This window comes from Maylandia zebra, linkage group LG13, assembly GCF_041146795.1.
Source record: "Maylandia zebra isolate NMK-2024a linkage group LG13, Mzebra_GT3a, whole genome shotgun sequence".
NCBI classification, from domain to species: Eukaryota; Metazoa; Chordata; class Actinopteri; order Cichliformes; family Cichlidae; genus Maylandia; species Maylandia zebra.
In genome coordinates, this window is record NC_135179.1 from 23,134,327 (window position 1) to 23,157,271 (window position 22,945).

At 40.3% G+C, this 22,945-nt stretch overlaps 4 protein-coding genes across 4 annotated transcripts in view; 2 read left to right on the forward strand and 2 right to left on the reverse strand.

The window, feature by feature from the left end:
• Positions 1-279: 279 nt before the first annotated feature.
• cst3 (cystatin C (amyloid angiopathy and cerebral hemorrhage)) lies at positions 280-1,990 on the reverse strand. Its single transcript, XM_024804675.2, has 3 exons — positions 1,726-1,990; positions 1,006-1,116; positions 280-704 (listed from the first exon to the last, which is right to left on the reverse strand). Exons 1-3 carry the CDS (start codon positions 1,921-1,923, stop codon positions 624-626), a joined length of 390 nt encoding a protein of 129 aa, XP_024660443.2. The 5' UTR covers positions 1,924-1,990; the 3' UTR covers positions 280-623.
• A 43-nt stretch (positions 1,991-2,033) lies between these two features.
• ephx5 (epoxide hydrolase 5) lies at positions 2,034-5,263 on the forward strand. Its single transcript, XM_004559779.5, has 10 exons — positions 2,034-2,179; positions 2,294-2,357; positions 2,445-2,661; positions 2,742-2,922; positions 3,038-3,247; positions 3,321-3,450; positions 3,729-3,940; positions 4,082-4,190; positions 4,439-4,564; positions 4,654-5,263. The coding sequence occupies exons 2-10, from the start codon at positions 2,335-2,337 to the stop codon at positions 4,853-4,855; spliced, it is 1,410 nt and encodes a 469-aa protein (XP_004559836.1). The 5' UTR covers positions 2,034-2,179; positions 2,294-2,334; the 3' UTR covers positions 4,856-5,263.
• Positions 5,215-7,701, reverse strand: mad2l1bp (MAD2L1 binding protein). The gene is made up of 3 exons (XM_004559780.4): positions 7,054-7,701; positions 5,984-6,264; positions 5,215-5,879 (listed from the first exon to the last, which is right to left on the reverse strand). The coding sequence occupies exons 1-3, from the start codon at positions 7,400-7,402 to the stop codon at positions 5,352-5,354; spliced, it is 1,158 nt and encodes a 385-aa protein (XP_004559837.2). The 5' UTR covers positions 7,403-7,701; the 3' UTR covers positions 5,215-5,351.
• A 321-nt stretch (positions 7,702-8,022) lies between these two features.
• The window catches only part of kif16bb (kinesin family member 16Bb), a 36,738-nt gene continuing 21,815 nt past the window's right edge, over positions 8,023-22,945 (forward strand). The window contains exons 1-15 of the mRNA XM_024804748.2: positions 8,023-8,230; positions 8,308-8,371; positions 8,464-8,571; positions 8,711-8,827; positions 10,201-10,298; positions 13,266-13,381; positions 13,467-13,609; positions 13,840-14,008; positions 14,642-14,761; positions 14,904-15,079; positions 15,182-15,241; positions 15,322-15,390; positions 21,286-21,405; positions 21,524-21,569; positions 21,652-21,789. Of these exons, the coding sequence (XP_024660516.2) occupies positions 8,184-8,230; positions 8,308-8,371; positions 8,464-8,571; positions 8,711-8,827; positions 10,201-10,298; positions 13,266-13,381; positions 13,467-13,609; positions 13,840-14,008; positions 14,642-14,761; positions 14,904-15,079; positions 15,182-15,241; positions 15,322-15,390; positions 21,286-21,405; positions 21,524-21,569; positions 21,652-21,789 (1,591 nt within the window). The 5' untranslated portion in view covers positions 8,023-8,183. The remainder of the gene's footprint in view (positions 8,231-8,307; positions 8,372-8,463; positions 8,572-8,710; positions 8,828-10,200; positions 10,299-13,265; positions 13,382-13,466; positions 13,610-13,839; positions 14,009-14,641; positions 14,762-14,903; positions 15,080-15,181; positions 15,242-15,321; positions 15,391-21,285; positions 21,406-21,523; positions 21,570-21,651; positions 21,790-22,945) is intronic.

Sequence of the window (22,945 nt, forward strand, 5' to 3'; positions counted from 1 at the left end):
TCAAGCTTCTGCGTTGACTTCAACTGCTCTATCCACCAACGTTTAGGTAGACTGAGAGCAGTGGGAGAGTGGTTAAACAAAGCTCCTTATAGATGTTGAAAATAATGTGAATGGCATTTTCTGTTGTCAGTCATGTCTGTCCCAGATTTGTTCACATTCTCCTTCCTCTTAGTCAGTGGGTAGGTATCCAGAGAACTCATCACCATCAACAACAACAAAGAAGCTCTATTGAGCTAAAACGTCATCCTTGTGTGCATTTACCACATGGACACATTAAAGTTTGTGTGCAAGTTTGACTTTATTTCAAAACTGAATTATCTGGAAAAAAAAAGCAGCTCATGATCAGTTTGACTACACAACAGTTTGTTATTTGCTTGGTTTACTGATGAGGCAAAGTTGCTTCTTTAAAAATCGGGGAGACCTAGTTTGTAACACTGGATAGTGGATTTTGGAAATTTAAAACAAGTTTGATTAGTTAAGCAGTGCAGTAGTAAAGGCAGCAAATACTAATATTAATATATTTATTCCACCTACAGGAAAGTGCATTGCAGTCTAAGAGAAGATTATTCTGACACAAAGGTAAGATTTCCCAAGCGTTCTCGTTCTAGCGTCCCACGTAGATCTCAGTGTTGGCATTCATTCTTCAGTAACTCAATGGAATTAAGCCATGGGCGGCTCCACACTTCGAATGTGCACTGGTAGGGCTGAAAGGAAAAACAGACAATACATTTAACATTAGGATCTTTCAGGTGGTGTTGTCAAATCATGTCAAGTACGCAAAAAAATTTTTTTTGATTTATTATGAAATAAACAAAACATAGAAACATCAGAAATCAATTTGTTTCACATGATCACTTTTCAACAGGACACCTGTCGTCAGCTGCAAAGAGATGTGCATCGAGCAAATCACTTCCAGTGTGAATGCAGCTTTAATTACAAGGCTGCTGCATGATGTTTAAGAACAGATCAAATATCTTGCTTCTTTTGAGAAGATGCCATCAGTACCTTAGCCTTTGCCTGATCTGTGTGGATTGCACACACTTCCTCTACACCATCCTTTCTGCAGGGGGTCTTTGCCATCTTCACAGTTATGACGTACTTGATGCCAGCGACCACCTGTAATGGGAAAGAAATTGAATACAAGATTTACAGCAAATTAACTCCTCCTCCTCCTCCTCTTCCTCTTTAAACCACCCGTGAGCAAAGAAGCTCACCAATGACTAGAAAAAACACAAACATCAACACGCTGCTACGCTAGCCTTGTCTCAGAGTTCAAGAGGAGAGCCAAATAAACTTAAAAAAATTAATAAATACATGACTCGTCAGCATATTAACCAATCTTTAGCAAAGATGTGCTTTTGTCGGGTTCCTTTTTTTCCTAAACCCACACTGCTCTTTTGTTCGGGCGGGTCAATGGCTGCCTCCACACAGGTACACAGAACATTGCAGACCTACTGCTCAAGCTAGGTTGAGAGGATTAGGGAAGATTAAAGAGGCCAGCCATGTTTTGGGGAGTACCAACGCCATTAAGAAGGCATATAGCAAATAAATTGTATGTAACGACCATCGGACGGCCACTAGGACTTTAGTTTAGTGGTTAAAAGTGAAACCTTTGAAGGGCGCTTCGCAGGCCTTTTCTTAAGGGCTCACATCACTACGATGGTTTACTGGATGGCTTTCCCCTAAAGAACAATTCAGTTATTCACGAATCTGACCGTTACTCACCTGTGACTGAACCTTGATCACTTCTACCACTTGACTGAGGTACAAATCGTTGCTGCCTCGGTTGTGTTGGACGACGGCGAAGTGGAGAGCGTTTTGCACGTCTTCATCGTTGATATCGGCGTCTGTCAAGCCCCCGACCATGGCCCCATACCCAACGGCCAAAGCGGCCGCAAGAACAGTCAAAGCGACTTTCCACATTTTCTATCTTTTGCCTAACAAACACAGGAAACGAAGTGAAACACTCGCCCACCGTGCCCTCCCAGTTATATAAACATCGACGTCACCGCGCGCGAGGAGTGGCATATCTCGCAGCGAATCGGCAATCCCCGCATCAGAGATCGGGTCTGATCCAGGCTGTTGTTGCGAACTCGCTCGCACTCTTTGCTTCTGCACGACTAGCACCCAGGTTCCCGCGGTTATCTGCAGAAATCAAACTACTCATATCGAAAACAAGGTATGTTTAATCTCGCTCGGATTTAATTTCCACACGCGACTTTTGAAGCGCTTTGCTGCGTGACAAAAAGGGGAACAAAAAAAAAGCCTTCTTGACCTATGTCCCATTGTCCAGGTCTAAAGTCACCTGTGGATGCCCACTCCTGGAACAGCACGATGCAGAGACTGCAGGTTTTGAAGTAGGGCGGCACTTAACTTTACAATTATACGGACAAATAAATAGATTGTTCTTTAAGTTTCCCCTAATATTTCCCCACACTTTGCAGGGACACTTTCTTTGGCTTGAGTGCTGCTCAGCAGCAGCAGCTACTGATCGGCTCAGCCGTGGCAGCAGGTGGAATAATGGCCTACATAGTGTACAAAAGAAAAAAACCAAGAACCATTCCTTTAGGGGACGGATGGTGGGGAGTGGGGGAGAAGACACTATCAGAAGATCAGAAAATCTACCCTTTTCAAGTGGAGACCTCAGACAAAGAGATCGAGGTAGGTTTGAGCTGGTAATCCAACTTCTGAATGAACAATATTTGGGCACAGTTATGCAAAGCAATCTTCTTGATCAACAGGATCTCTATGAGCGCATCGACAGGACACGCTACGCAGATCCTTTAGAAGATGGCAAGTTCCACTATGGCTTCAATTCCACTTATCTGAAGAAAGTTGTTTCCTATTGGAGACACGAGTTTGACTGGAAAAAGCAGGTGGCAGTGCTCAACAAGTATCCACACTTCAAAACCAAAATAGAAGGTACATAACAGCTCAGCAGTGAGTATACTGGATGTACGTCAACCCACACAGATATTTGCGCAATAATCAATCAGCAGTTATTATTAAAGTTGTTGTTTTGCTTTTCATGTGTCAGGACTGGACGTGCACTTTATCCATGTGCGTCCACCACACCGCGAGAATCAGAAGGTTCTGCCTATCATGATCGTTCACGGCTGGCCCGGCTCCTTCTACGAGTTCTACAAGATTCTGCCGCTTCTCACGCAAAGCCACGACGGTGTTGTGTTTGAGGTCATATGCCCGTCTATCCCTGGCTACGGTTTCTCAGAAGCCTCTCATAAACAAGGTAGAATACGTCTACTAATTCTAAATAAATCTGGCGGAAGATATTCACAAATGTGTCTCCACTGCCGCTCCAGGGTTCAACAGCCTCGCCGCCGCCCGGATTTTCCTGAAGCTGATGGAGCGTTTGGGCTTCTCTCAGTTCTATCTGCAGGGAGGGGACTGGGGCTCGCTCATCACCACCAACATGGCACAGATGAAGCCTCAGTGAGTGCAACAAAAACAGAAAACATGCCACAGGTTACTCGCTGGAACAGAAAGTCCCTCGCTCGCTTTGTGTTAATGGAAACATTGTGACAGTTCTTACTGGAACTGTGAAGCATTGTTTGCACTGTGCGGACAGATTTACAAAAAAAAAATGGCTGTGCAAATTCCTGAAGAGTGAAGCTGATTTAATGTGAAAACTGGCACTAACTAACTCGCTGTGACCTTGGTAACGTTTTTTTCTCTCGTCTTTTTTCCCCCCCACCATTTCTCTTTTGCAGGTGCGTGAAGGGTCTCCACCTAAACATGTGTATGTCAAATAGGGGTTTCAAAGTCCTGTTGTCCTTGTTGATTGGCCCGTATCTGCCCTTCCTGGTTGGTTTGAGTCGGGAAGATGTTCGCCGGTTGTTCCCTTTCTTTGAGAAGAACGTCTTTGAGATGCTGAGAGAATCGGGCTACTTTCACATTCAGGCCACTAAACCAGATACTGCAGGTGTGACCATAACACAGTTTAGTAAGCTCAGTGTTTCTGATAGTCACAGTGACTGGATTAAAAGGTCAAACAGAAGCTAATGTAAGAGAATCGACCTTAAATTTAGTGATTTCAGCTCTTGATACCGCTTTGTCGTTGCAGGCTGTGGGGTGAATGACTCTCCTGTAGGCTTGGCAGCCTGGATTTTGGAGAAGTTCTCCTCCTGGGCCGATCTGAAGAACAGAGATCTGGAGGACGGTGGGCTGGAGAGGTACAGTTTCTAAATTCTAGGACTGTGGAGATATTTAAATTAACAATTTGATCAATAATTGATTTTATGCAAATATTTTAGTTTTTTAAAAATATTGGTAGGTGTCCCTTTTCCCGACACTAGTCAACAGGGCAAGGATCGACCTAGATCGGTGCAGCTCTAACAATTACGGATTATTGTTTTTCATTCAGCAAGATTTGTGATAGCTGCTGGTTTGTGACTGATAAGAAATTGTGTCATCTGTGCAGAAAATTCAGCCTGGATGACCTCTTGACAAATGTCATGATCTACTGGACCACAGGCTCCATCACCTCGTCCATGCGCTTCTACAAAGAGAATTTGGGGAGTAATCTTAACAACAGAGTGGATTTTAAGTACGTCACTGTGTACTCTCCACACTACACATGTGTTTTACCATGTCATGTGATGCCTCTAATTATACATTATATATTTTTTGTTTTAGGACAGAGATTTTTGTGCCCACTGGCTTTGCAGCCTTTCCTAATGAGCTCATGCACTGCCCCAAGTCATGGGCACAAATTAGGTACCGAAACATCCAGTCCTACACTTTCATGCCCAGGGGTGGCCACTTTGCAGCCTTTGAAGAGCCCCAGCTGCTCGCTGACGACCTGTTCAATTTTGTCAAGAAGGTGGAGAAGTCCTGAAGCCCTCAGTGAACTCGCAGACCAGTTATAGCACATCTGTCCTTTATTATTTCAAGCAGGAGACATACAAATCCTTAAGTTGAACATTTTTACACCACGCAGCATCTTATCACTTGATTCGTGACACTCAAATCATTTGCAAGCTTTTGATATATGTAAACATGCTCAGATGACACTGGCATAAAGAAGTCTTGGTCATTAAAAATGTATTGCACTAATAGTGTGTGTATTGCTCTGTGTTAAATGAGGACAAACATTCTTTTAAACGATCATTTGTAAAAGAAAAGGGTAGCACACCATACTGTTTATTTCACTATTGTTTGAATGAACATACTCTGAAACAAAAGAATACGTCGAAATTGATTAAAATATGTACATTTTAATAAAAAACACAAATGTTTAAAGTTCCCTTGGATTGCTGTTAACATTTACTGTAGTACACAAGCACCAGAAAGAAAGTGCTACACTCTAAAGACTTACTGTCCAACTTTTAGGGTCAGTTACTGAAGCCCTTAATAGTCACAGGTGCCTGAAACCACACATAATCCTCCCAGTCTGACCCTTCCGCCCTTGGTTCCTTGCAGACGTTTGGATCGCTAGACAGAACGATGATTTGTTTTTTTACACGAGTTGGGACTTTAAATTGGAGTTTGGGTCGAAACCAGCCTACACCACAGTCCCTGTGAGCCAGCACCAAGACTGTGGTGGGCATTAAGCGAACAGGTCTGGTGTCAGACAAAAGGTCAGCCACAAACAGTGTGCGGAAGATCTGCCTCAAGCACGATGACACCCGTAGACACAGATTCCCACCGGATGATGCCAGGGACTCCATGTTTATCTCGTACAGCTCTTTGGGGAGGACAAGCGAGCCACCCATTAACAGGAGCACACGGGGCACCCTGCTGAGGGAGAACAGCACCTCCAGATGCTGCAGCACTTCCTCCAGCTCCTGAAGGGTCTGCTGACACTTGCGCCAGTCCATGTCTGCTGAATGCACCGGTCTTCGATTCACTACGTCTTTATCCTGAAAAGCAAAAGAGACACCAAACATGTCGTGTTAATCTCACATCACCAACATTTCGTCAACTGAACAGCTGGAGGCATCTACCATAAACTTTTCCTGTTCACCTGCACCGACGCTTGCTGCTTCCTCTGGGAGTATACCAACTGGTCATACGTCATGGGCAGCTGCTGTCTTTGATAGAGGATGCACTTGAGGATCTCGCTGACGAAACAACAGCAGCCTTCCTGAGTTACAGTCCCCGGGAAGACCACGTTCACGCAGCCTTCCTCCTGTGCCCTCCTCACCACCTCGGCATCTCTGTCCTCTGCATCACTTTGTATACTGGCAGTCACTTTAATATGTTTAAAACCTCCCTGACAAGAAGCGTTATCCTCCTCTGTGTTATCTGGAAAAAACAACAACAAACAAACAAAAAATCAGCTTAACATTTATCTGAAAAGCCCATCTACTATACCACTAGATTATATATTTGTAGACTTGTAGGATGTGTTGGTCTGCAGCATTTCTGATGTAGCTGATAGAGCTGGGCTAAACAATCCCAATATCCATAGTATCGGATCACTACTAGTGTGAGAGTCCCGTCAGTTCAGTGTGTAAAACTGAATTATATTAAATAATTTTTTAAACCCTCAAACATGCACCATGAAAAATGCCTGAACGTCTTTGAGTTGACTGTCACGTCTGTTTTATTTATGACCTACAGCACATTTAAATAACAAACTATTTGCTTCAATTTCAAAATACACCAAAAACAGAAAGGTGTGTTTTTGGTGTATTAAATAATTATAGCAGAAAGTTAGAAACAAAAATCAGTGATTTAATGGTCGTTAAATGTGTTCATTTGCATATTGACGATAATTCATCTGATAAATCATGACACACTGCTCTCCCTACAAAAGTTGCCTCTATAGGTTAAAAGTATTTGCAAAACTGACTCTGTATTTACTCGGTACCGAGTCGATACCAAAATGTACAGTGTAGAACAACAGAAGTAGCTCTAGCTGTTTTCTCCCTTGAAATCAAATTTACATCAAGAAAATAACCACAAAGTACTAATATCCTTAGACCAAAACCTTAATATAGTTTAAGAAACGTGATCACAGCAGTGGGTCTACTGTGATCACCCCCTTCCTCGTTGGGGAACACATGCACTCACACCGGTTATGTCACCTACTTTGATCGGCGGGTATAGCGGTGTTTTCCTTATCGTCAGTGTCGTTCACGCAGTGCTGTCTAGAAGAGTCGTCTTTTAACTTTACAGCATTTTTACCCTTTAAATGTGTGTTTACGGGACTTGGGGAACGTTGTTTGCTGATTTCCGGGGAAACTCGGCTTGAGTTTGGGTCTTCGGATACAGCTTGGACCTCAGGCGGTATCTTCGGTGCCTCCGCTATGCTAATATCCTTTTCCGAGGAGAAGGAAAGGCGTCTCTTTATCCCGAGGTCTCTGCTTTTATCAGTGGACACATTTTCCGTGTCCTCGGAGCTTGATATTATTTTTAATATGCTCGAGTCTTCTGCCATAGTTTTGAATATCCGCGCCGGGTTACGTCTTTTTTTCCCGGTGCATCATGGGAAATGCTCGTCAAAGGGAAAAAAAGCCACATTCACGTCACATATAAAAAAATAGAAAAACAAACGATGACTTTAAACTACCGACGGCCTTCTTATTGGTTCCTCAAACAAAACACCCTTAAATGCGTTTATTCTTACTGATTATAATTTCAAATAAGGCGTCTATTAAACTCCTTTAACTGTGCTAGCGTGTAACAGCTCCTTAAGTGGTTAAAGTAACTCAACGTATTTTTTCCCCTGACCATTTAAATAAACATTTTATTGGCTAAAATAAACTGAACTCCTGAGTCTCATTTGGAGCAATTACAACTGCCTCATTCAAATCACCTTAGGTTCACCTCTAGCCATTTAGAAAGTATTGGGTTTTATCAAATAAATCCTGCGTGTTTTTACATTGAATTTATTTACTGTTTTATTTATTAGATATTTAAACTACTTGAAACTCAGTTAAAGTCTCATTTAAATGCATAAATATTGACTGATCCTCATTAAAGAACATCAGACAGTCACGTTATTTGTAAAGGTGAGCAAAAATAAAAGAATTTAGTTGGGGTGCACCCTAGCGGTTAGTTTGTGCAGTACATGGAGAAAACAAGGGCAAACCTCAGGTGTGATAATTAGCAGTGAAAACTTCTACAGATATCCAAACGTTTCTTTTAAAGAAGCACAAAGAAAGGTGGGGGAAGCGGCTGGACATTGTTTTGCCAGATTTCTTTTTAAAATATTAATAATGACTTCAGTGCGAGTAGCAGTCCGAGTCCGTCCATTGAACAAAAGGTAGGGAGAATGACTTCTTTTATTATCCACCAAGCTTTCAAAATGGGCTGTCTGTCACCCCCATACACTTTTCACAGAGAAAAGCAGTTATCCTCGAAGGTGATAATTCATATGAAGGAGAAGACAGCAACCATTCAAAAGGTATAGGTCTATTATCACAAAATGAAACGCACTATACTGCAGTAAATGAAGTTATTACTGAAAGTCAGCGGTACCTGCGTTTATAATTTTAGCCCACAGTTCGAGGGGACGAGCTCAAGGGCGCAGGGAAAACCTTTTCATATGATTTTTCATATGACTCATTTGACAGAAGAAGTCCCACGTTTGCATCCCAGGAGAAGGTATCTGGATTGTTCAATATCTCACCTGTTTAGAGATTTTATATTCCTTGTGAATTTTTAGTGGGGGTTAACGACCACGACTTTAGTGTGAAAGAACTGTTTTCCTCATTTTTAAATAATCTTTTCTCTGCTGCCTCAGATCTTCCGAGACTTGGGGTTTGAAGTCCTGAAAGCTGCATTTGAGGGTTACAATGCCTGCGTGATTGCTTATGGGCAAACAGGCTCAGGGAAGTCCTACACTATGATGGGTCCTTCAGTAAGGTCTTCTATTAACTTGGCAAACATTGTAACAAAAGTTTAAATGGAATTTATTGATGATTTGTGTGGGGGTTTTTTTTCATTAAAATGCATTTTATATATATAATATATATATATATATATATATATATATATATATATATATATATATATATATATATATATATATATATATATATATATATTTAATTAATTAATTAATAAATTTTTTTTTTTTTTTTTTTTTTAAAGCTTCCAATCTACTGGCAGGTGACAAATTAAAAAAAAAACAACCTTAAGTGCCTTTGTGGTGTCCCGGTACCTTAATATTGTTTCGAGTCTCTCAAAGTTGAATTGAGGGAAACCATGGATCTCAAAGATGCTTATTTGGTGCTTTCATTATGATGACAGGGATGGAGAGCTCTGTCACACACATCAGTCCAAACTTTCACATAGAATTAGTTTGAGAGCTGGTGACTGTAAAGGTCACGGCGTACGGTACTATTCACATTCATTTTCACACTGTTTCTGTGAGTCATCGTGCCCTGTGGATAGGGACTGAATCCCTTCACTGTAGGAGTCAATGGTTCAAGTCTGTTCTTTGACATGCCATCAATAATTGTGATAAGCCCTTTTTGAAGGTGCATGCCTTTCATTCAGTTTTTTTTTGTCCTTTTTTACCAGAATAATGTGAATAATTTGTGGTGAAAAATTGCATTTCATTCTTTTTAGTTTTGTTTTTATTCGAGGTACAGGGCCTATTTTTCATGCCTCATTTCAAAATGCATGCCGAATGTGACCTGTAAATAAACCCGACCATAATCAGGGAATTATGGGATGTCACAGCTCTTTACAGATAACACTGCAGTAGTGCTAACCCCACTGTGCACACAGCACTGACTTCTCGTCGCATTAGAGGCTGGCTGATAGCGGCCTCATCAGGTGTGTTTGTTTCTCCTTACTAATCAGAAAATTTGATGAGGCCAGCAACCCACCGCTTTTTTTTTTTTTTTTTTTTTCCTCACCTTGCGCAGCAATGGGAATTTCACATTATCAGTGAGGTTTCAGCTTGTCTACCAGGAGACTTTTGCAAGGTCATCACCAGAGCTGCTGTCAACATCCCAGATAATTATATATGGCTTTTAATGCTTACTATCTGTTACTTTGTAATTAAAACAAGGGGGCATGTAGCTCAGACTGGAATTGCTTTTATGCTTCAGTAATTCTATATCAGGATGAGCTGTTTGTGTTATTCAGCAGACTTTGCATATACTGAGTTGTGGTCATGGCACAGCATTACATAGTACGACACCCAAATTAAAAGAGCATAGCAGGAGCATAATTGTCATTTTAAAGTGTCTGTATCATTTTGTTTCCTTTCTAATGTGTCAGCACGATAAAGGTTTAATCCCACGGATCTGTGAAGGCTTGTTCTGGGAGATATCTCACAGGAGCAAGAGCGATGCCGTGATGTTCCACACAGAGGTCAGGTAAAGAACCATCACACTTAACTCAGAAATCATATTTCAGTAGAGAGAAACTTATTTTTTGTCAGTGATGGACCTTCAAGTTTTTTTTTTTCCTTATTATTTTTATAGCCTCTGACAGTGGACTTGTTTCAGGTTGTCCTGACAGACTTCAGTGTGGCATTGGATACCGCTGACCACAAAATGTTATTAGAGATTAAAACACAGCATTGATAATAAAGAAAATGTGCTCCAGTGGTTTAAATCTGTCAGATTGTAATTTGTGCATGTAAATTGGGAGTCTTTAACACATGTAGCTTGGTCATTGTTCCACAGGGTTCTGTGCTGGGACCATTTATATTTACATTATATGTGCGTCATTAAATTGCTTCAGCAGTATCATTAGAAGGCATAGCATAGGTTTTCATTGCCATGCAGATGGTACCCAGCTTTCTTTACCCATGAGACCAGATAACAAAAATCAGTTATTAGGGTTAGCTTAATGACATCAAGACCTGGGTTACATTTAAATTTCTTCTAAATTCAGACAAACCCAGTGTTGCAATATTTGGCCCTAAAAAGGAATCTTGTAGTCCTTCACTGCAAAAATTAAATATGTTGGACTGCTTTCTGACATTTGTGTAATATCTCTAAGATTAGAAAGATCCTGCCTCAGAGTGATGCTTAAAAAAAACTAGTTCATGCATTTATTACTTCTAGGCTGTACTGCTGTAATTCATTATTAAGTTGTTCCAAAAATTTCCACCAAAAACTTCAGTTAATTCAAAATGCTGCAGTAAGACTACTGGCCGGGACTAGAAAGCACATTTCCTCTATATTAAGTTCTCTTCAGAAGTGAATTTAATATCCTTCCCCTGACATATAAAGTCTGAAATAATGAGGCCCCATCGTATCTTAAAGACTTCATACCATCATATTATCCCAATAGAGCATTCTGCTCTCAAACTGGCTCACTTGCTGTTGTTAAGTTTCTTAAACTGGAATGGGAGGAGGTAGCACCTTAGCTTTCAGGCCCCTCTCCTGCGGAGCCAGATCCCAGTTTGGTTCCGGAGACAGTCACCCTCTCTACTTTTAAGATTAGGTTTAAAACTTTAATTGTTAAAAAGGACTTTTTCCTTCCCACTGTCACAAATTGCTGCTCATAAAGAGTCGTCTGATTGCCGTGGTTTTATTCAGAATACTGTAGGATCTTTACGGTTTAAAGCACCTTGAGATGGCTCTTGTCAATTGGTGCTATATAATTCAGCTTGAGTTGAATTGAAATGAAACTTTATATAAGCATTAATCTCAGAGAGAATTGTCATCCAGTTTGAAGGGAAACAAATTTAAAGAGGTGGTTCTGCTTTGCTGGGCAGGTTAATTATCATGCAGAATGTGGAGAACGAAGGATATGAAGCAAAAACGTGTGCAATGCTGTTGTTTCACAAGAGACATGGAGGCCAGTGAATTAAAAAGACTTTGGGCATTAAACAGTTTTATAAAACTACTGGTGTTGCTGGAGAGCATCTGGATACAGACTTTTTCCTGTTGTTTATATGAAACTATGTACTTTGTGCAAAGGTCTACTGTTTTTAGCCGATGGTAACTCAACTCAGAAGTCAGAGTGATGTATCCGTGATGATTCTTATTGAGTTGTTCTTGATTGTAGAATATACATGAGCCAGCAGTAATAAAGGGTAAAAAACCCATTCCTGTTCATCATTATTCTCACTTTGCTGGAACAGTCACATCATTTAGAAAAATTGAAAGGCCTAAATGTAATGAAACCAGAAAAAGGCACAACGTTTTATTGCTATAACCCTGTAATGTTCAAAATCCCAGATGAAATCTAGTCTCATCACAGTGTGTTTTATGTCCCAGCTGTTCCCCTAAATTATTATGTTAGGAGATTAGATTGCTGCTTTTAAGTCAAACTACTTTGAAATCATTATTTTGCCATCTGTTTGCATGTGCACTGCTGGCACATTATTTGCATTTAAATTAACTCTGTAATTGGATTTTATTTGATCGCGTTTGCATGTCTGTGTTTTTTATTTTTATTTTTTATTTTTATAGAATATCTTAAAAAGACTCAGGTACAACATTTGACAATTAACACATCTGTACTTGTTCTTTTTTTTTTTTTTTTTTATAAGCGAAAGAAGCTGCAGAGCTTGACTTTGTGTTTTTTTTTTTTTTTTTTTTTTCCCTCAGAATACATCAAAATAAAACAACATCAACAACAAAATGCTAAGTTTGCTGTCTGAGTTCTCAGCCCTGTGCTGGGAAAAAACATACACGGCTACATGAGCAGGGCATGGTTCCTCCCATTTTATTACTGCCATGCATGCTTCTCTAAAGCCTAATTACTTTATGCCCCACATTGTTTGTTTTTGAATCAGACACTAGTCCCATTGCGTCTTGCACAGATGCACCATAACTTTGATTAACCTCATAGGACCTGCCGTCCACATATGTGGACATCACATTTTGGGTTATTTAGACCAAAATACTCAGTTTTGCTCTACAGGGGCCTGATATCCACTTACGAGGACATTATACTGCTACTGTTCTATCAAAATTTCAAATGAATATCCTCATATGTGGCTCTCATTTTTCTCAGAAACAAATTGGGTAAAAAAACCCAAACATTTGGTAATTCTTTGTTTTGATATTTATCAGGTCCCAATCAGCCCAAATATCAAAGAAATTAAAAATGCATGCCGTGGAAGAGTTCAGGTCTTAGGAGGTTAAAGCACTCTGTCAAACCTGCTTTCCATATTTTTCATTATTTCTTTTGCCAGTACATGCAGAACGCCATAAGAAGAACCATTTGGCCTCACTGTGCATCTCTTTTCTTAGAGAGTTAATAGTAACTTTATTGGTATTTGGCATGCAGATTAACAATGAAAACAGATATTCCATTGCATCTTTGTCACCTTTTTTAAAAATAAATCATGGTTCTACATTGTATTTTTATCTTTGTACCAGCTATCTTGAGATCTGCAATGAGCGGATGCAGGATCTTCTCAAAAAGAGAGCATCACCTACAGATGATGGGGGCTTGAGCGTGAGGGAGCATCCTAGGCATGGTCCCTATGTAGAGAGTAAGACTGTTTTTATCCTGTATTCTATGTCCATCCTAGCTGTGTTTGCATAAAATCTGATGCAAAAAATATATATAACTCATAGATCTGTCCAAGCATTTAGTACAAAGCTACAGTGAAGTGGAGGGCCTGATCATTCTCGGCAATGCCAAGCGCACCACAGCCAGCAGGGGAGTGAATGACTTCAGCAAGCGCTCTCATGCCATCTTCACCATAATGTTCACCCAGGTGAAACACAGTGCTTGATGTTTGAATTTGGCCAAAGTAAAATGTTTGCTAGAGATCTGTGGGTGTTAACAAAAGCCGTCCCCCAAAACCGCTGAGACTTTTATGAGATAATGAGACCTGATCTGTTGTGGTGTTATTTTTCACAAGCTTTCATTTTCTCTGTTTGTGATATCACTTGTATATGGAAGTATATTCTTCTGTGATATTGCCTTTTTTGTTTCCTGGGACAGGTGTGGTGTGATGCAGAACCGTTATACGAGACGGTGAGTAAGATCCACCTGGTAGACCTGGCAGGCAGCGAGAAAGTTGATCCCACACGCACAGTAGGAGGCAGGTTGAAGGAAAGTGCCGACATAAACAAATCTCTGGTCACATTGGGACATGTGATCTCAGCTCTAGGTAAAGGCAGTCAGTCATTTTGCTGTGGAATTACTGTTTGGGACCTATTTACAACCCTATTTTTTTTTTTTTTTTTTTTTTTTCTTAGCTGTCAAATCAAACTCTTTACATAGAAATCTATATGAAAGATGGATGTAGCTGTGCAGCAGAAGGGCTCTTAGACCTATACTTTTTACAATGGCCAGCAGAGGGCGACTCTGCTTATTTTTTTAAAAATGAGGTTTATTGTTGAGATGTTTGTGGGATGCTTCCTTGTAAAGACTTTAGATGGGTTTATGTCTCAGTCTTTACTTTCTAATATTAATACTAATATTTGTTTTGCAAATGACAGTCAATTACAGGATAAAAAAAGGATATTAAGCAAGATATGCTTAGACATAACTTCACTGACCAGTGAGGGATATCACATTGGCTGAATTTATCTTTTAAGTAGTCAAGTAATTTAAAACACAAAATAAACGACCCTTGAAATTATGGTTGAAATGCATATTCCACTGATAATTAGATGCCTTTTTCTGAAGAATACATATTTAGTAGTGAGCATTTAGTTCTCAGAATTTATATACAACTTGTGGATGAAACATTTTACCTTTCTAGTATTTGACTGAGTACTTTTGTTTTTGATACTCTCAGCTGACCTTGGTGTAGGAGTGTCAACAACAAAACAGATCTTCATTCCTTACAGAGACTCTGTGCTGACATGGCTGCTAAAAGACAGCCTGGGTGGAAACTCTAAGACTACTATGATAGCAAGTATGTATTACTTAATTCTTACCTGTTTTTGATATTGGAAGCATTATTAACCACATAATTCTTTTATTTTCCATCTTCTGTTTTCACACTCCTCATGAACATGTCCTCTCTTGATGACCCCCCCCCCCCCCCCCCCCGGCAGCCATTTCTCCTGCTGATGTGAACTACATGGAGACCCTGAACACTTTGCGTTTTGCCAGTCAAACTAAAAACATAGTGAACTCTCCCACAGTGAACGATAATGGCAGTATGAAGGTGATGAGGGAACTGCAGTCAGAGGTTACCAAACTCAATCAACTACTAAAAGAAGCCACTCAGGTCCTGCATATGCTCACATTCACAGGAGGCATAAACATCTTATAGTGTTTCTTGTTCAAAGCTTATTTTGTAGGTTGTATTGTTGTCTTGCTGTTACTTTAGGTTGGGCATGAGGTGCCATTATCCTCTGTGGATGTAAAGGAGGAGCTGAATGAGACAAAGGTGAGTCATCCTCTGCAGAATAGAAATGAAAGGCATTTTGAAGTTCCCTTTTGTAAATAATAAACCTGTTATTTCTGCAGTCCCTCCAGGCAGTAGCATTGACCAAGAACAGAAGCAGCACGTGGAGGGAGACACTGAATATTCTGCAGGTACAAAAATGATTCATTCATGCATTTAAATATGAACGTCTGCTTGAGAATCCTCGGGGCCAATTTACCATTGGTGTGTTTGACTCACAAATGCCAGCGGGTTATATTTGATTCTTGGATATGAGCTAGAGGATAAGACCGGAGAGAAGTACTTGTTGCCCTGCATTGTTCCATTGAATAGGTTTGTTGTAGTTCTTCCATTTAATCAGATGTACAGACAGCCCAAACCCCTGTACCTGCTTTTCTTTTGCACAGAGTTGGGATAAACACTTTAGAATAAAATGTGAAGCAGTTTAAGAGTAATGTTAAGCGCCCTTGCTGCTTGCCTAATTTTCTATGTCCCTCTTTGGAATTATTTGTGTTATAATAAATTATGTTAAGAAAGATATAAAAATGATTCCACTTAAAGTTTGGAGCAGAAAGATATGTGATTAGAACAGGAGGGCACAGAGTATAGAAAAGGTTTTTAACACTATTAATCAGCAAAGCAGCAAGCTCCCCAAAGCAGTCTTAGTAGGTTTTACTGCTTGCAGTGAGGAGATCCTGCCAGCTGGTGTCACTGCAAGTCTTGTGAATAACTGCTTCACAGGGAGTAGACTCAGTCTAGCATTTAAATAAAATTTTTACATCTATTTGGATGCAAGTGGCATCCAAAAGGGGAGCTTGTATAATGGTTGTAAAGTTGGGTTGCAACAGTGTTTGGGGAGCATTACAAAGAGAAACAGAACAGATATGTCTTCTCCCTCAACAAATATGACTTTTCTGAGGCAAAAATGGGGTGGCAGCAGCTTCGAAAGACTCCAAGGTGAAACAAAAAATGGCAGCAATGCCAGCCGAAAGTGAAACTTAACTCTGTTCCTCTGCTGAGTTTATGCCCGACCTCCCAAAAAACACCAAATATCATTTGTTTGGGTCTCCTTGTGTTCAGCCAAGAAGCGTCTTGCATTATGCATTCAACCGTGAAGCGTGCCAGTCATGAAAAGTATGGCGTGACCTCTTGTCTCTGTCATTATACATGCTATTAATGCATTCCTTTTAGTGGTTTTTCATGGCGTTAAGCTATTTTGTTGTTTCAGATTTTGAATGATGTCTGAATATGTGTGTGTGTCAGCCATTAGTAATGCAGCAGCAAAGTAAGAGGTTTACTTTGCTTTTATGAGGACATTGTGTAAGAATTTAAATACCATACACATGAATGTCAGCTATATGTGTACGGTGAATAATTAACATTCTATTCAGATGGTGGTTAGTAGGTGACATTTAGTGGTTTGACAGCCCTTTTATTCCCGGGCATGTATCGGAACTCATTAGCTTCTGTCACGGATCCTAATTAAGAGGTCTTGATTATTGACATATGGTACTTTCATTTCTGTCTGTCCAGCATGTTAATTAGAGTTACTATGGTATAAATCTGTTTGCATATTCGAGCAGTGATAACTTTATGCTCAAAGGCAACATCACCCATCTTATTTTTTTTCTTTTTTTAAACAGCTGTGCTCATTCATGTAGACACATTGTTTAAAATGCATGATACAATGTGACACCTAGGTGAAAAGGCCAGTGCACTGGTGACCGGTAGGCACATTTGTGTTGGTGAAACTCTAAGTGTTTGATGATTGACTTTATGGATTTGACATTTGTCTTCTTGTGCATTTGCATTCTGCCTGGGTGCAAAATGATAAGTGGGATTCCTGCATGGAATGCTGCAGATATTAGAGGTGAAGTCTGTACTAGGATCAGTACAGAGATGCACCTCAAGTGCAAATGGAAGATGGTCATTTTAAAATTCAGCAAAAGCACCTAAGGGGGGAAAAGCTTTAGCTATAAGGTTGAATGCAGATGCAGTATGGCATCAACACGTTTCATATGAGGAAAAAGGGTTGGAAATGGGTTTTATGTACATTACCTGTTCTCTATATCTAGCATAGGGTTTTTAATTTAAGAACCATCTTCTCCACATCTCCAAGTTTCATATATTTTGTGTTTAATTCAGGTCCTCCTGTTGCTGAAAGCTTGATGAGAATTTCTGCTCAGGCCTTAAGGAGACAAGTTGACCAAGAGCGGTGTAAACAGAATTTTGAATTCTGTATTCAAAGCAGATTTAGAATGCAAAGTTATTCATCGTCAGCTTCCCAGATTGGTTACAGGGCATGTGGGAAAGAGAAAGTAATTAATATGAGATGGATTCCGGAGCAGCCTCTTACCAGACGGAGGCGGCAAGAGATTGAGAGAACAAAAAAGGCAGGAAGAGGGTAAAGTTAAATGTTTTACTGCAAGGAGGCTGGTGGGGGTGGGGGGAACCTTAAACAAAATTATAATATACACACACACGCACAGATATTTGTAAGTAGTTCCTACTTCATGAGCAGAATTGCACCCTGCTCCCCCAGCCAACCTTTTGGGTCCCCTTGTAACACAGTGTTGTGGGAGGGACTTCTATTTCAGTAAGATAAAATGAACCACGGCTTTTCTTTGATCGTCGTAGTCTCTGCATTTCCCAGACATGCTACAATCAGCACAACAGCACAACTTAAACCCCGCTCTGAGCCTCGCTATGTTTAATGTGAATTTTATTTGTAGTGTCAGCAGTTAACACAATGTAATTATTATAGCATTTCACAAGCTGTATAAGCCTTTCTTCACATGTGGGCAAATCTTGGCACAAAACTGAACTGATTTTCCTTCTTTTTCATACTGAGCATAGTTAAAACAAACAAAGGTGTTCTTAACTGACTCCTGACAAATCAGCTGATGACAGTGCTAGCTCATTGCATTAATGTACACCTGCAATCCACCAGTGTTAATTTTGTCAGCAAATTTTGATTCAGTTTCGATCATAGCCTTTTGTTAAAACGCCTTTTTAGTCGTACTTGAGGCATCTGAATTCTTTTAGTTTACCAGAGATCATGAGATCATTGATTATGAAGTTGATTCAGTTGATTTAAAATATAAAGTGTTTAAATTTGTTCTGCTTTGACCTGTGAGTGTTGTTCCACAGGGTTTACAGGAAGACTTATTTTCCTTGACATCAAACGCAAAGTGTCCATATGACTTCTCTTCCTCCCCAGTGTTAATATTTTGTTGTTTTTGTGAGAAACTTTGAGCATGGGAGTTAGTTGTACAGTTTACAAATAGCGCCTGGGGGAACTAACCCGGCCTGCCTTTCTAACACAACTTAATTAGTTCTGATTGGATCTCATTTCTCCAGAATATTTTAATTTCATTTTTGCTGTCGATGACTTCATAATAGTTTTTGTCTCTTAAGGATTAGGTTTTATTTAGTTATCTTTATTTTGAAGTTATTGGAGAACACGCAAGCCACTTTGCAACCTACCTCAACTCCAGGTACTGCAGGATTGTCTCTGACACTTGCTTGCTCCGTTCTGTGCCAGGTCTTGCTGCTGCTCTCCCCACCTTTTGCTTTCCATTTATGCACGTGGAAGGAGGAGAGGGCCATACTGCCAAATATAAATTATGCAGATGGAAATAACAATCTGTTTTTATTACAGCGGTCCTGACTTCACCTCTACACTCTTCTTGCTCTGTCCCTAAAATCAGTTAAACTTGACATATTGGCAAGATAACAGTTAATGTCGCTGCAGTCTCCTTGAATCGGTGAAAGTTCAGCATGTTATGTAAAGCATTGCATGTGACAGCTATTGACTGCATGCATGAATGCATGACCACATGCTGATGGCTAGAAGGCATATCAGGCTAATAAAACAACAGTTGATAACCAGTTGGTTGAAATTCAGCTCTCACATGTAGTATGCTCCCAGATAACAAAGCATATTAAAAATAAATCACTTTTAATGAGGTGCCAGGTCTCTTTGATTCTTATTCAATTCTTAACTAGCATTCATTGCAAACAAAAGGCTTTATGCCATTTGAAAACGTGCCTTTCTTTTACATGTCATTTTAACTTTTAAAAACATTGCAATCTGGGATTCAACCTTTTTAATGTGACAAAGAAATCTAAATGCCATTTATTTTTTTCATAGACTGTTTTGGCAAGTTGCTCCACTTGACAAAGAAGTCGGAAAAGTCGATTGGTTGACTGTGTTTTGAAATGCATATTGTCTAAGTCAGGAACCTGACCTGTCAAAGTGCTGTAAAGTCCATTAAAATTCTACCCAACCACAAATGATGGCTTTTAATGGAATCCTAAATGCTGCCCAAGACTGGCTGCTGGTCCAGGCCACGGTTAATTACAGTATGTTCACCAGCTGCCTGAGTCTGAACACAGAGTGTGTCCTTGCGTTACACACAGAGTGACTGGGTGTGGTGAGGAGCAAGTGTGTGAATGTGAGGGGAAAATAAGAGGATCTCATCTGTTCCTGGTGTCTGAGGAAAGTGGACACAGTGCATTAATCTGCCAGGCTGCTCCTCACCTCCTAATGAAGTCTGTGAAAAATCCCTTTTAATTAAGTACAGGGGCTGTGGTCGATGCCTCTCCTTCTTCATTAGGAAAAAAAGGATTTCTTCCATCTCGCAACTGCTGATGAGAGAGGTGGTGCTGGTGGTGGACGCGTCTCTCGCTTCACGGTCCAATCTATTCGATAGAGCAGCAGGATGAGGTTGAAAGTTACTTTTCCTAATCCGTGGCAATGTGAGGCAATGGTCCACCAGTTTAACAGGAGGATACTTGTCATAGGGCACTCATACGTGGGTAGACTCTGGGTTATTCAAGAGCAACAGCCATTACACTGCAAGGAAAAGGTTAAACGCTTAGAGAGCTGAGTTTCTCTCTTTATTGCTCAGTTCTGTGTCATTTAAACCTACAGTTCATCCGAAGCAAAGTGTTAAATTTCTTGTTTTATAATTTGCAAATGAACTGCTCTGTGTATTTACTCAGTCAGCAGCTTGTCAGGTCTTTTCTTTAACTGAACCATACCTTTTTAGTCAAGTAAAGAATGGAATTATACAAAGTAAAATGAATATCACTGCCTGACAGACACGTATGCAGTATAGCTGCCTGACTAATGCTGCAACATTTCCTCTGCAACAATTGCTGGAGGCAGTGAAGCGGAATATGAAGCAGATCAGACTTTTAAGTGTAGCTTTCCTGAGCTTTAGAAATGGCTTTTGAGGATTAAATCGATATTTCTACCTATCGGATTTCCATAGAGAACACTATCAAATTATTATTTAGCAGAGGTATCCTTAACAGATTTTACAGTAAAGTAAATTCTTATTTTTTGACTTCTGATTTAACTTCTGATTTATCTACAACTACAGAGCAGTAATGATCCATAAGTTAAATGTGGTGATTTCTTTAATGCTGTTCACTAATTGATTTGTGATTTTATTTATTTTTTATTTATTTATTTTACATTTGTGCTGACTCATGCAATGTTTTATGGTGGAAAAAAAATCTAAAATAAGCACAGGCATTCACTTTAGTGTGACCTTCCATACAACACTGCTTTGGGCAACACTGTAAATTGAAATGAAAGCAGTGGAGGTTTGCCATCTTCAAGTAACGGCAACATACTTTACAAGCTCTATAGTATTTTGATTGCCATGTACCACTAAAGGCAACAGCACATGTTATAACGTGTGTGTGTGTGTGTGTGTGTGTGTGTTGGGTGAGCCGTATTGCGTCTGTCGCACTCACTGATCACGATGTACAGTTTGACTCTCGCCATGATAATCTAAATGATTTATAGTGTCTCTCTTGCCGGTAGCCAATCTGCTGTTTCATGGTGACACATGGTTGGAATGCTGCAATTCTGCTTGGCCTTCAGGCAAGGAAGAGCAGTCATAAAGAATTCAGCTTTCTGCTGGTTGCCATTAATTGTCTGTCAGCATTTTTATTTTATATTGTATGCCACTCCAGCTACAGGCTATTAAATAAGCTTTTTGTCTTGTGGTATGTTCTCTTGTTCTCTGTAGGAGGAGACGGTGACTCTGAGGAAGGAGGGGAGTGGAGTGGTGTTGGATTGCTGTTTGCCTCACCTTATCGGTGTTGGTGAAGATCTGCAAAGCACTGGAATCGCCCTCTATTACTTGAAAGTGAATAGTTTATTTGAGCTTCATATTTATGCACTACTCTTGATTTAATCGGAAAGTGTCTCAATTATTTTGTCACACAATAACTTTTTGTGTATTTTTATGATCTTCTAATCTATAGGAAGGCAGAACCATAATTGGCAAAGCATCATGCACCCAAGATATTGGTGAGTTGGGGTTTTAACGACATGCTTCTTACTTCAGATTGGCAGCTGCTTTCTTATACTGACTTTCACAATTGTACTGTAGTGCTCCATGGGCCTGGGCTCCTCAGTGTGCATTGTGTGCTTGAGAACATTGCTGGGACTGTAACCCTGTTCCCTCAGGATGGTGCACTGTGCTTAGTCAATGGCTCTGTGGTCACCGATCCTTGCCAGCTGACTCAGGGTAAGCAGTTCTGTAATATTTAATGTACTCTTGACATTCTTTAATGAACACTGGTGCTGGAAATCTATAAGAAAAAAGATTTCTCTCTCTCTCATTCATACATAATCCTTTGGCTTGTGGGAGCCAATACGACTTTCATCCATTTTGAATGCAGTTATATATGATCGCTGCATCACATCTTCAAATGAAATCCACTTTATCTCCCCGGTTCTCCTACTGCCGTGCACTCGGGGCATGAGCGGATTCTGAACACAGCTCTCCATAGGGCAGATGCCATTTCTTTTACTAAACATTTTGAAGGGCGAGAGGCCCCGGACAAAGCTCCAGACAAAGCCCCAGGCCCTCCATTTAATTGGCAGATGGAGTTGATAGGGCCGACAGGTTTGAAGTGGGCCAGAACATTAACCTTTCAAAGGACAGAGGCAAGCCGGGCTGGAACTCTGGCCCCCCTGAGCCGGCACTTCTTGCCAGGGCTGGGAGCTTTCACTGTTTCCTGCTTCCACATCCCCGTTGCTTGGCTTTTGAGAGATAAAAACTTTAAACAGAGCCAGGCAGCACAGGGCCTGGCTATGCTAGTCCCTTTCATAAGCATTTCAATTTATCCAATATCCCCTTCAGAAATGGCTGCATCTGAACCTATTTTCTTGAACAAATGATAGTAATTTTCAGCCCAACAGCAGCTGGATTCCATCACAGGCCGCTCTCTCAGGTACTTTGTCACTCGTCAGAAGTCATTAGTAGAAGCAAGATTAGTAGTCGCTCTGCTGAGAGAGGAGAAGGAAAAGCGGGAGAGACCTCGTGAAAATCTGTGGATATGGCCACATGAACGTGAGTCTGATATATATAAACCCCAATATCACTTCAATTCTATAGCTTTACAAGACTTCTCAAGTTTCCTTGGACCATTTTCTCTGGTAAATTATCGCCCTGGTCTTGTCCACTGCCAATCATGTTGGGGATTGTGTTCCTGATGGCAATTCATTAACTCACCAGACGAAACTGTGTGGGGGATTTTTGTGCTTTCAGTCGAGTTTCTCCAGTGTTCAGTGTAGATATGGGTCACTGCTATCCCACAACAAAGGGAAGATTCTCATGGCAACAGAAAAATTATGCAGACTGTGCCACACCTCCAAAGGTTTCCTGGCAGATTTGTCAC

Coding starts and splice junctions, on each gene's coding strand:
- cst3 (XM_024804675.2), bottom strand. CDS start 1,923: ATGTGGAAAGTCGCTTTGACTGTTCTTGCGGCCGCTTTGGCCGTTGGG. Junction 1,117..1,725: donor TGATCAAGGTTCAGTCACAG/GTGAGTAACGGT, acceptor TTCCCATTACAG/GTGGTCGCTGGCATCAAGTA. Junction 705..1,005: donor CAGATCAGGCAAAGGCTAAG/GTACTGATGGCA, acceptor TTTTCCTTTCAG/CCCTACCAGTGCACATTCGA.
- ephx5 (XM_004559779.5), top strand. CDS start 2,335: ATGCAGAGACTGCAGGTTTTGAA. Junction 2,358..2,444: donor CAGAGACTGCAGGTTTTGAA/GTAGGGCGGCAC, acceptor CACACTTTGCAG/GGACACTTTCTTTGGCTTGA. Junction 4,565..4,653: donor AACAACAGAGTGGATTTTAA/GTACGTCACTGT, acceptor TTTTTGTTTTAG/GACAGAGATTTTTGTGCCCA.
- mad2l1bp (XM_004559780.4), bottom strand. CDS start 7,402: ATGGCAGAAGACTCGAGCATATTAAAAATAATATCAAGCTCCGAGGAC. Junction 6,265..7,053: donor CGCTATACCCGCCGATCAAA/GTAGGTGACATA, acceptor TGTTTTTTCCAG/ATAACACAGAGGAGGATAAC. Junction 5,880..5,983: donor AGCAGCAAGCGTCGGTGCAG/GTGAACAGGAAA, acceptor TTTGCTTTTCAG/GATAAAGACGTAGTGAATCG.